The 13,410-nt window shown below is 30.8% G+C and overlaps 1 protein-coding gene across 1 annotated transcript; it reads right to left on the bottom strand.

Moving 5' to 3' along the window:
- Positions 1 to 278: 278 nt before the first annotated feature.
- Positions 279 to 11,421, bottom strand: LOC143084298 (low-density lipoprotein receptor-related protein 6-like). The gene is made up of 3 exons (XM_076260710.1): positions 11,326 to 11,421; positions 1,058 to 1,229; positions 279 to 504 (listed from the first exon to the last, which is right to left on the bottom strand). Exons 1-3 carry the CDS (start codon positions 11,384 to 11,386, stop codon positions 279 to 281), a joined length of 459 nt encoding a protein of 152 aa, XP_076116825.1. The 5' UTR covers positions 11,387 to 11,421.
- Between the last annotated feature and the right edge of the window lie 1,989 nt (positions 11,422 to 13,410).

Below are 13,410 nucleotides of genomic sequence, written 5' to 3'. Positions count from 1 at the left end.
GCTACATTATTTGAATAGTGAGAGACGGACAATGCCACATACGTATAATAATAAACGAAACATTCGATGACATCTTTAATAAATGGTTATTTATGGTAAAACTTGTTATATTTAACAGATACTTCTATAACCATGGCTCTTAGAGTAGCGACTACAGCATGTAGCTTATTATATGAACATATATTCCATTAATGCTATATATGATTAATCACAGTTCTCAAAAGGAAATAAAAACGTATCGCGGAGGCACATTTTGTATTCAAATGGTTTTGAAGACATTAAACAAGATACCTGTTTTTAAGATCAAGTCGTATCACAAAAGGATTACTTAGACTTGAGAACACTGTCACGTTGCTTCCATCTAGATTACATCTTGCGAGTCTGTTTGAACCCTGACTAACCCAGTATATATGATCATTGGTTGAATCAACAGCTATTCCTAATGGATACGATAATGACTGGATAACTGTTTGTAATGTTCTATTCTTTGACGGATATGTAAAACTATATAAAAAAAAGAAATTGTTATTTACATTACATAGATTCACTGATTATACCGGTCTTTTTCTTAATACTAAAAACTGTCCACTGTCTTGTTCATCTTGCTCGCACACAATATACTGAATGTGTTACATCATGATAGTAGCATTGTAAAAAATACATATAATGATGAATATATGTTTTCTCAAACAAATACCTTGAGTATATGCCTCAAATTTGAACGATTGTTTAAACATACATTCATCAACACATAAATGAAGCTGCACATCGTAAACGAAAGTGTTGCTTTTTTCTCAAAATCCACGTATGTAAAACTTCATTTCAAACTAACATTTCAAACTTTTAATTTAGGTTGTCAAATTTCAAGGCAAAGTTTGAAAGTTAATGACATTGATTGAATAGCTATAACGTCTATTATTTAGTATATTTAATCTTTTTTTTTTTAATTTATTTAGTATTACTTGGCATCCAGTTGTCTAATGGTTTATGTATCTGACACTTTCTTTGTCTTGGGGATTGTTCCTTTTTGTTTCGGAAGAGCAAATTGTTTACATACCGAACGATATCATGTTTACTATATCTTGGAAAATAGATGAATCTGTGTTTGAAATCATAGTCCATCGCATACACTCTACTACTTTGCTCTACCAGTACAGTTACATTGCGTGTACCAATATCAAATTCCATAATTGACGTGAAGTTTGAATACAAAAGTGTGCCTTGATAAGCTGAAACAAAAAAGATGAAACGATAAGAATTCATTTTTTTTTCATACAAATCAATAATACAAAATATACAATAACAATATCCGGCATTTGTATGTACTCGCGATCACTTTATATAATGTAAATAGTTAACGACATACAAATATGCATGCAATTAAACTGTATGTTTCTATATAATAGGTCCGTGACCTTCTTTTTTTATTTGATATTTGAATGTATTTTTCAAAGCAATTATGTCACTAAAAATTAACCTATTACATCGTTTAATGTTTTTACAATAAGAGAACATTTTTCCGACTATGCCGTTTGTTATATGCATCAGGATAACGTATCTCCGATTAGAATTTTTATTTTATTTTAAGTTGACTGGTAGAATTATTGAATATCCACTCCAAATAAATAGGGATATATGTAGAACTATTGGCATCATTGAAACACATTTTACAAAAACAAAGTATTTATGAAAAGTTATTATATCATCGAATGTTAACATATTGCATCGTTTAAGGTGTCCACAATAAGGAAAAAATCCCTTTTCCTTTGATAACCCATATGCTATAATTCAATACTTTTAAACAAACAAGCAATGCTAAATATACACCAATCTAATATAAATAAAGAAAATGTGGTTTGATTGCCAATTAGACAGTTTTCCACAAGCGACCAAGTAACATAGAAATTAACAACTTAAGGTAATCGTTCGGCCTTCAACGGCTTTTGTTTGGTTTACTTTTACAAAATGTGACTTGAATGAAGAGTTGTCCCCCTTGGCGCGCATACCATTTCTTCTGATATATATGGCATTTGTTTCAGCGCTCATGCCAATCTATCAATAGATATAAGAAGATGTGGTATGAGTGCCAATTACACAACTTTTTTTAATGTTAAAATGTCAATTACATGTATACCTATATACGATGAACGTTAAAAGTATTATCAGAAAAACACTGAACTCTGAGAAAATTTCTAAATGGAAAGTCCCTTATCAAATGGCAAAATCAAAAGCTCAAATCCATCAAACGAAAGGAATAACAACTGTCATATTCCTGACTTGGTATAGGAATTTTCTTATGTTTAAATTGGTACATAAAACTTAGTTTTATAGCTAGCTAAACCTTTCACTTGTATTACAAACGCATACAATAACATTATATTGACAACGATGTGTTAACAAAAAAAATAGACACATTAGGGAAACATGTAAAATATAGGGGTACAACAGTCAAAATTGTGTTATTGTGTTCTTCGCGTCATGTATTGAGTAAGGAATCACTAATATATCTCATGTCTTGTGGCATAACGTATTGAGTAAGGAATCACTGATACATCTCATGTCTTTTGTTATGATGTATTTAGTAAAGTAAAAAAAAAAAGCATGCAAAGCACATCAGCAAAATGAAAGACAAGACTACAAACATGAGCAAAGAATAATGACAGGATGTATAAGTACAGTACTTATTCATTGTGTCGAAGAAACACCAACATGCACATAGTCAAACCATAGAGACAATTTGAAAGAAAAGAATAAAAAAGTTATCACTAAACAAAAGTCATAAAGTACAATGGATTGAAAACAAAATGTTTTTAAATTGGGTTTTTTTTCTGGCTATTAACAGAGTTTCGATTTTTAAGGGACAAATACAACTTATTTTTATGATTCATGCACTGTGTATAAACTGGTATTTGTTTATTGCGAATCGAAAACATTTAGCTATTTGTTGTCATTCAACCAACTTTGTGAGGAGAAGACCAGCCTATACTTACCGGTAAAACAGGTTTGGTACAATTGAAGTTATCTTAAACGAAGTAAACGCTTAAATGAAAAAATTTAATTAAATTCAGAAGCCAAAATTAAAACTACAAAAACATAGAACTCTGAGGAAAATTTGAAACGGAAAGTCCCTAATGAAACGGCGAAATTAAACTTTCAGACATATAAAACAACTTGATGACAACTATCATATTCCTGACTTGGTACAAACATGTTCTTATGTTGAATGAAGTGGGCTAAACGGTTTAAGCTAGCTGAACCGCTTACTTCTATGACAGTTGCATACAATTCCTATCGATTGAAAATGATGTGCGAACAACACAAACACACAACATGATTAAAAATGTCAAATATAGGGATACAATAGTCAACATTGTGTTATAATCTTGATCAGTATAAAAACAAAACATACGTCAACAAAAAACACAAAAAGGCATATACACAAAGCACATAAGCAGAATTGACTAATACAAGAATTTGCCAGAACACAAGGACAGGACGTATAAGTATTTGTATGTTACAAAAAATAAACTAAACGGTCATAAAGTCAAAAACAAGAATAGTATACCACGTTATTAAGATTATAAGCAAAGTCAATCGTGTATTAATTGTGAAGTTGATACGGAATATTTTTCAACAAGATGTTGGTATCTTCAGAGGAAACTTTAAGTAAATTAACGACACTTTTTTTATATACCCCTGATTACGCAACTTTCGGATTGGACTCGAGTTTTGAAAGTCAGAGCAGTTGCAAGCTATTGAATACCGAAAACGTTAGAATATGTACATCTTATATGCAAGGGAAGTTGGTATATTGGTACTAACATGGGTGAAATTGAAAATTTCAAAATTTAGAATCGTTTTGTTTGTCAAAGAGTCTAGTACTGAGATGAACGTTTATGTTATGTTCGAGTAAGTCTGAAGATAAGATAAAAAGAGCCAATTCTGTTGTTTCTAGATCTGGGGGATATAATAATCTAACCCCTCAAGAAAATTGTCAATGGAAAGAATATCATATAAATAAATATGAAAAATAAATGATATGGCTTCTTTGATCGTTTTGTTTTTGACAAGTGTCTGATGCAAAAAAAAGAATAAGAGGTTGGCAAGGGGAGGCTGACAGTTCAATAGTTCAACTATTTCGTCAATAAGATACTCCAGCAAACTGATCACTTGTTTACCCTTTGTAACATGTTTTGTTCAATATTTACAGAAATTGTGGTATTATCTTCAAATTTAAAGTATTTCATTTATAGCAGATGCTACCAATTGTATGTTAAAAATCATTGATTTTGTAATTTCACATGAAAAATGGTGATATACAGGATTGAAAAATCAAATGTTTTGATAGAACTAATTTCAGAGAAAGATCAAGATTTAAGATTTTATTCCACAAATGGTTAATATTACTATGCAAGTAACATTTCCATAGTATTTCTGAACACCATCTTTCACTGCGGACATGTTTTTGTCAATCTAACAAATAATCGTTTTGTCGAACCTCAAATTGTTTATAATGTAGACAATCCAGACTATAGCATGGTTATCTATTGTCATAAAAAAAACATATATCCAATACACTTAGTAGATTTAGCCAACAAAGTCATTATATTTAAATAAACTAACATTCATTTTTAGTGAACAAAATGTGTTAACGTTAATTGAGCTATCATTTAATATTGTTTGCTAGCCCCTCTTTGTGATTAATATAAGATGATTGTGGTTAGTTTTCCCAACATTCTTTCATTATGTGGAGATAATAAAATTCGTTTTTCATTGATGGTCTTTTTTCAAAATAGTAAAAAAACTCAATTATATTGTTTCATTAAGCAGTTGGCTTAAGTTTGAAGTTCAAGATTAAAGTGCTGGATATGGTGTTCTGTTTTTGTGTTCGTGATTATATGTGTATGTCGGTTTATTAGGGGGTGTTATATATACTTCTTTTGTGTATTTATCTTTATTGGTTGAGGAATGTAAATAAACTAAGTCAGCATGTCTGCTTCATTTGAGTTCTGATATAATTGTATACACCATATGAATGCAATAGTGGAAGATATTAGCATACACAATCGTATGAATTATACAAATGATGATACAATCATGAAAATTAGCATGAACCATTATTATTATATACTTTAAAAAAATGGCTGCTGGCCATAAAAAGAAAATTCAAGATGCCCAGTGCCTTTTTCTAAAATGGATGGGTTTTTTTCAGTTTGAAATACTTATTTTTCTGGAAAACTTTTTCTTTGACCTTCTTTTAGTAATAAGTATTATCAGGTTTGGGGCTACCTTCCTTACATTCTGTATGTACTAGAAATAAATATTTAACATGCACAGGATTTGCGCATCCGGGAAAATGTTCACATACTTTTGAAGTACTTTCAATAAACTAAGTGTTTTTTTTTTATTTTTAATTATATTATTGATATCTTAAAGGTTATGACACACATGCGTTTGACAATTTCGCGCATGCGTAAACTATTTATAGATACAGAAAACAATGTGCACTACTAGAACACACTGATGTAATTTATATTCAACATTTAACAGACGAGGATTAGGATTTTGTACACACATCTTAGTCTTCATTTCATTGGTTTTAAAATTTATGCTCATCTGTTCAAGTAAATGAAACTTCTTTGATGACACTGTTTGGAAACATGCTCATTCCAGCAGTTGCAATGATCAAGCATTCGATGCATTCTTGGAAACCATCAATTATAGTTGCAGATCAACCACTTTTGGCTAAGCAAATTCAGTTGACATTGCCAAATGTGAACTCAAAATATAAGTTTATCGTCATGTTTTGGTGGAATGTAAATTGAAATGGTTAGTTGTATAATTCTGGGTAATATTTTGCGTGATAGTGGATGGACATGTGCACTCACTGAAGCCGATTTGCAGCACTTAAAACGGCATATTCTGTTCATGTATGTCCAAAAATGTTAGACAACTGCATGTGTTTTGCTTTAATTGTTCGTGTATGATAATGAAAACGTAAACGTAAAAGGTATAGCTCATGACTTTGTGATGTCTATGATTTTATAGACTGGTGTAAGGAAAGATAGTCATTACGACCATAGTTTAATTTCTGGCTTTCAATTAAAAATGAGGAACTTCTTGTGCTTAAGATAGCGCGCTACCCTCACGATTCAGATATCATTTTTAACAAATAGTACATATCAAGCAAGATACCGTATGTATTGGTCTTTATCATATACATTTTGCTCGATGGTTACCGACCCATCTCCGAGATATAACTTTCCTTCACAAATATTATGGACATGTGACAATGGAATTAGCAAATTATGGTTTAAAGTGTGTAAGACCAGCAATTTGTTTTCTGATATCACAATTGTTTAGACATAAAACACCAACAAATGCAATTGTGAAGGGCGATGCTGGTGCCATATGTTTAAACGAAGATCCCTTTGAGACGATGAATGGTGGTTGTACCAGAAAGTAGTAGACTGGTATATGAATTTGAATGATTTATTGCTTTGATTCATTCTGCAACAAATGACGACATCATGAAGACTTTACCAAAAAATAAAAAAATTTCTTCGAAAAGCTTAAATCGCTTTCAAAGTGATGAACTAGTTTGGAAATCCGTATCTGGAAGTGTCGTCATATCTATAGAAAGTTAATTCTTTTCACGAAATTGTTGTTTCCGAAGTATATACGTATATAAACTACAAGATATTGGGTCTAAACAATACGAAGACGTTTTGAAGCAAACGCAAAACGAAGAAAATTTGCTTTTTATAATTAAACAAATGTAGTTAAATAAGAACAGTTTTTTTTTTATAACAGCCGTGAAACATAACTGGAAACACTTTGTAAAAAACTAGGCTCGAGAAACCGAAAAATGAATACGATCTCTTTTCTAGATATTTGTTTATGGTCAAAGTAGACAGTTTGACTTGGAAGATTTTTTAAGCAATGAAAACCAAATGCTCCTTCGTCGTTGTCTCGGGATTTCTCTTTGAACAGTGTAATAAATCGCAGTATATGGGTGTACTTGAATCATTCAGTAATTTGCCATTAACTGATCCATATTGTGACGCGTTTATAGTTTGTGGGGCAGCAATGGTTATTTCCAGGCCACAACGTGAAGCACAAATATTGATGAGTAAGCAAAATATGTTATACGGCTTATATAAAATCTTGCACCGATAAGTATTCAAGAGTAGATATTGTGTTTGATGTTTACTAAATGCAGAATTCATAGGCTCCGACATACAAAAAAAGTTTTAAAAAAAGTGCTAGACGGAATATTGTTGGTTCTTGTAGAACGCCTAGGATTTCAGTAGTTTCCTGTTTGACAACAACTCGGAATTGTTCAAGTTTCTTGCCGACAGAATTGCATATTTAGAGACAAACAAATATGCTTAGGTAACTATCTGTGAAATTTCCAATTTCAATACGAAGACTTCCTATACAGCTATCCTTTTTAACTACAAAGAAGAACATACACGAATTTAGGTCGATGTTCAGCATGCTTGTTAAAAATAGTTCTGAATAGTACTGGCACATATGTAGTAGTTTATTAGGAATTGCAGCAAGATTGGTTGTGGACAAATTGTAGGTTTTCAAAAGCTTCCTGTACATGACATATCAAACTATTTTAGTCCTCGTTTGCTGCTTTCCAATCACCCATATATGTAGTGGAAATGACACTGGGTCGGCATTTCATGGAAAAGTGAAAAGGTCAGCTTAGTAGACATGGGAAGTAGTACCAGATGTAACGTTCGTGCGTGTGCACTTTAGTATGAATACACAGACACGAACAAAATAGAAGCATTAGTTTACATCATGTACCATGTGTATGGTTACATCAAAGTTTGATGTTATTGATGCACGATTTGAATCAATTGCACCCCCCCCCCCCCAAGCAGCAGCCTTGTGATGCCCACAATAGGTTCTTGTCTGGAGCACATGATAAGAAAAAAAACTTCTTCCATGTACAGGTTTGTGTAGTGGCATCTGTCAGATAATCATAAGATAAGCAACCTGTCTTTCTAACTTAACAAAGTAACTTGTAAAATTAGGTGAAATGATGAAAATGTACATTTCATTGTTTTTGCCGCTAATATAGAACCAAAAGAAACTTCTTTTCTTAATTTATGTGTTGTTTTATCGAGCTCTAGGACCTGTAATTAACGTCTGAGCAAAGTCCACATTGGAGTATACCTTTAACACATCTTTAAAAGGATTTACGAAATGTAGTCAATTGAAAAAATGGAAAATTTTGATGGCCAGCAGCTGATTTGTTTTAATTATCATTTAGTCAACCTTCATACCATTCATATCATGCTTGTATCACGATTTACACAATTACTTCCATAATATCTCCCACTACAACAAATTATTTTACAAGTAGCAGGATTAATGCTGTTAGAGATTATATGATGCATACCACAACTTGAAACAGTGTATTATTATTAACGACCGAATGAAACATGTGCTATTAGCCTGCAAGTTTGTACAAAAACATGGTTTTTGAGGAGAACAATTTTATGATTTCTTGGACGAAGTAAATATATCTGTATACCCATGACTGTCTTGCACGGTTAGTATATTTTAAGGGAACAACATATCTTTATAAGATAATAGAATAATTGTGTATGTTAGTATATTCTAGTTTAAGGTAGATCATAAGTAAATGTTTTTTCAGACAGAATTTTCTTACAATTTGACAAAATGAAGATTTTCCTATGCTTTTTTTCAAAAATATAATACAAATTATGGGTCACGCTACTATTTTTCGAGCTATGAGTCGTTGAAAATTGCCTAAATTTGGTTAGTTTATTTATGAAAACACACATAACAGTGCATACAAAATATTCGATGAGAGAATTTTGAAATAAATTGTGAGATGATAGGTTTTATAATATGTTTTAAGAAAATAAAAAGAAAACATGGGTGTCACCGAACTTGTTTTCTTGCCACAAGTAAAAATCAAAAATTTTCCAATTAGCCCAGTATCAATTGTGTGCTTAAAGAGTTATCTCCCCTTAACTGGCTCATTTGAAAAAATGATTTTGAAAACCAAAAAGGTTGATATTTGTTAAAATATTTTGAATAATACAATAAATTAGCAAGTTTTCTTTATATAAATAAACAGTCTAACCATTAAATTGCAAATCTGTTTCCAAATTTGCTGATTTGGGCAAATAACTAGACCAATTTTGTACTGTGATTGTACAATCCAAGATGGCGGTATACCATGAATCTACCTTATATCATTTTAAAACAAATCTTGGAAATTACAGATATACATAAATGTTTTAAAAACCAATAACAAATAATAAGATCTAGTACATTTGTGGATTTTGTAACAATTGTTTAAAGATTCAATAACATTACACTTTTTCTAAAAGATGAAAGTATGACTCTGTTCAAAGTAGGTAACCCATGCATTGAATCTTTGGATAAAAACATAGTACAAAAGAATGTTACTCTTTCTTTCATATAGTACACACCAACATAATTAATTAATACACAATTCGTGCTTGTATGGAGAGTTGTCTCATTGGCACCCACACCACATCTTACTATATATATCCACCTTCAATGACCACTATGAATTTCCAATAAGGCCAACAGTTGTAGGTCTATAGGATAGCGACATCTAATGAATGCTTACCTACAGTGACATAGATTTGTATGAACATTTATTTAACCTACTCGAAAAAATACACGAACTACTTAATATTTAAAGCTCACAAATGACGTGTTTACACATTGATATACTATGGTTGTTAAACATTATAAATCTCTTAAAGTACATCAACTTTCTAAATAAATATTTAGTTAAAACTTTAATAGTTGAAAATAATTACATATTATCATATTTTTTTCCCGTATATATCACAAATCCTGCTTAAGGTAGATCATAAGTAAATATTTTTTGAGACAAAATTTTCTTATACTTAGCCAGAATGAAGATTTGAATATGCTCTTTTCAAAAGTATAATAAAAAGGAGGGGTCACCGTGCTATCTTTCAAGCTATGAGTTGTTGAAAATTGCCTAAATTTGGTTAGATTGTTCACGGAAAAACACATTTGTGTGCATAAAAAAAAATCTATGCGATAGAACTTTGAAATAAATAGTGAAAAGATAGGTTTTGTAATATGTTTTAAGAAAATAAAAAGAAAAAATGGTGTCACCGAACTTGTTTTCTTGCTACAAGTAAAAAGAAAAAAAATCCCTATCTGTCCAGTATAATTTTTTTACTAAAACAGTTATCTTCCCTTAAATGGCTCGTTTGAAAAAAATGATTCTAAAAGCAAGAAAAATGATATTTGTTTAAATATTTTGGATTATACAATAAATTGCCAAGTTTTCTTTATATTTCTGAACAGTCTATAACCATTAAATTGCAAATCTGTCTTCAAATTTGCAGATTTAGTCAAATAACTAGACCGATTTTGTACTGTGATTGTTCAATCCAAGATGGCGGTATACCATGAATCTACCTTAAGTAAATGTACATTTTTAAGTATGCTAGTGTTTGTCACAGCTGAAATTCTGACTACTGGACTGTTGCCAGAATGTTTTGATAATAGACGTTCTAATAAGTTCAATACAATTATTTTGTACATATTGTTCCGGTCACATTTTGCTTCCGTATCAAAATGAATGCACAGCATTGTGATGGTCGCCATTTTCGAGAAAAAATTTAAGAACACAATCGCGTGGTGTTTTGATTATAGAAAACTGTATGTGAAACAAAATGAATCACCTTTCGTGTAATATTGATAAAACTATCGTGGCACATGCTGTAAACATTCATTTATTAAATTGCAAATCAACATGTTAACAGCAGAACATGCTTTTAATTAGTCGATTTCGTTTATGAATTGAACAAAACACGATATGAACGCAGCCAAAAATGATCAAAACGCGCAAACAAAATGAATGAAAAACGTAACAAAAACGAAAACACAAATCGTGAATGTTGAGAGGTTCAGCAGCCGTATTCATGTGTCAGATTTAAAGACAAATTCAAACAAATATAACATGTATAACGCGTAATAAAATAGACCATAAACAGATCCAAACTAATGACGCAGTTTAGCATCGTGTATTCGAATGCTGAGCTTCTTTATAAAATATCTAAATAGATGATTGTGCTCCCTTGTTGATTCTTTATCTTTATTTAAATATCGTTGTCGTCAAATTTAGATGCTGTATTACGTAATAATAAAATTAATAACTGTTGTTAACAATCAAATATAAACCATCGTTGATACTACAATGAAATTTGTTTTTATTCTTATTCAGCTTTTGAAAATAGTACAGTACACTAGAATACTCACACGATGCCAGTAGTATGCAATACAGTAAAACACACAAACAAATCACAACTCTTACTTCCATTTCAATCAAAACTTTTATTGTATCAACCTTTATTCGACTGAATATTTAAACGTGAATCTTCCGGTTTGAATATAGACGAACTAATGTGTTTACTTAAGCTTATATTTCCCACGTTTTATTTTTTCATCTATAACATATCACCAGGTTATTCAATCAACAAACAGTGTATATTGAACTTGTTGACATTTACTTATTAATGCGAAATTATTTAAAATGTGTATTCAAAAGATGATATGTCATTTCAATAACAATTTGGTTAGTAAGATAGGATAGTGTATATTTAAACTTCTTACGATAACACGTTTCGTATATACTAGAGAACATAACAATGTATAAAGTTTAAATAAATTAAGGTAATTCAATGTTTAAATATCAAATCATTTTACATGTCAGCTTTTTTTTTTACATATTATAGGATTAAACATAGTAAAGGATTTTATTGGTGTATAAACAACTCGATCAATTCACCGGAAGTCTTGTATTTGTTTTTGAGTGAATTGGTCGAGTTGATGCACCAATAAGTTCAAAAAAAGGCCAGTAGCACTTGAAATTCTTTCAAATTGGAGATATGGTATATATTTTTCAATAATCATTACCTATATCACACGTAAATTGTATATTTATGTAATAACATGGGAGTGGCGCATGACTATATGTGTTGGTTAAAGCAAAACTATGTACTCAATGAAATTTGCTTCTGATAAAAATAATAAACTGCAAAAATTCTTATTATCATTCCGACGAATGTGTGTGTGTATTGTTTTATTTAACGGTTAAAGTGCACTGAAAATAAATTTGGTAACGCCAGTGTCTGGCGTACTAAATTATAATCATGGTATCTTTGATAACTATTATTATCTCCGTCATCTTGTAGTAGGTTTTGTCAATGTCGTCTATCAAAAAATAACCAACGTCAAGATCAACTACCGGATAGTCTCTGGACCACCCATATCAACGTATTTCCGTTTATGCAAATTATTTAAGAATTATACTAAAATAATGGCTGATACTCATTTTTAAGCACTGAGACTTCTCCGTCCGTTTCGTAAATGAAAAGTTGAGTAGAATGCATGATAATTGTCACACGAATTTAGTGAAACTGGCATTAGACAAAATACATCTAAATATATCCTAGTGTATATGTTTGTGTTTGACTTACTTAAACATTGTTAAACAATGACCATAGTGCGTATATTTGGTTAACAAATAAATTGCAATATCACTGATCGATAAATTAATAAAATACAAGGACATATGTATGACCAATTGAAATTTACACTTCATCTTATAAGACGAAAAAGTTTAATCTCAATCTGATTGCATAATCTAAATTATAAAGTTTTATATTCCTATCATTTGACTTCTGGGGATCAAAGTTAACTGATATTGTTGCGCGTATACAAAAGAACAGAACAATTTGCAAAGTAATTGTAGACCATTTATATAACTTATGGTAATACAATGTTAAATTATCAGTATATCAGAAAAAAATATGTTTTCAAGGAAAATGCACGTAATTTACAGAACCCCACCAATCGGGGGCCTGTAGTTCAGTATTATATGTATATTGCATGTGTTTCAAATAATTATTTTGTTATACATTATAACATTAGGTTTCTTAATTGAATTGTGTCACCTTACAATGTCTTGGCGTTTAACATGTGACTAAATAATATGATTTTTTTTTCATTGTAGAAGCCGTACTGTTACTTACATCCACGTAATTACAACATTGGTTTATTGTTGTCTCATACCACATCTTCATAATTGATTTTATCAGAATATCGAATATAGAGCAAATGAATATAACAATACAATTTAGGACTATACATATAGGTAATCAGTGATCCGCGGTGAGGTTACATTCTAAGGCAAAACCAGATTCCTACTCACATATATGTCAATGCAAGGATTTTTTCATGTTTACCTTTAAGACTTGTAAAGCTCAATCATCCGGAGTTTAAGGCGAAGTGTACGTAATTAAACTACACAATGGAATTTTTTTCCAATTTCACATTTGAATT

This window comes from Mytilus galloprovincialis, chromosome 7, assembly GCF_965363235.1.
Source record: "Mytilus galloprovincialis chromosome 7, xbMytGall1.hap1.1, whole genome shotgun sequence".
Taxonomy (NCBI): Eukaryota; Metazoa; Mollusca; class Bivalvia; order Mytilida; family Mytilidae; genus Mytilus; species Mytilus galloprovincialis.
This window is presented reverse-complemented; position numbering and strand designations above follow the sequence as displayed.

What these genes read in the sequence shown, in the direction of transcription:
- LOC143084298 (XM_076260710.1), bottom strand. Translation starts at nt 11,386, where the DNA reads ATGGAAGTAAGAGTTGTGATTTGTTTGTGTGTTTTACTGTATTGCATA. An exon ending in TTGCATACTACTGGCATCGT is followed by an intron (nt 1,230 to 11,325) that starts GTGAGTATTCTA and finishes TTTTTGTTTCAG; the next exon opens with CTTATCAAGGCACACTTTTG. An exon ending in AGTAAACATGATATCGTTCG is followed by an intron (nt 505 to 1,057) that starts GTATGTAAACAA and finishes TTTTTTATATAG; the next exon opens with TTTTACATATCCGTCAAAGA.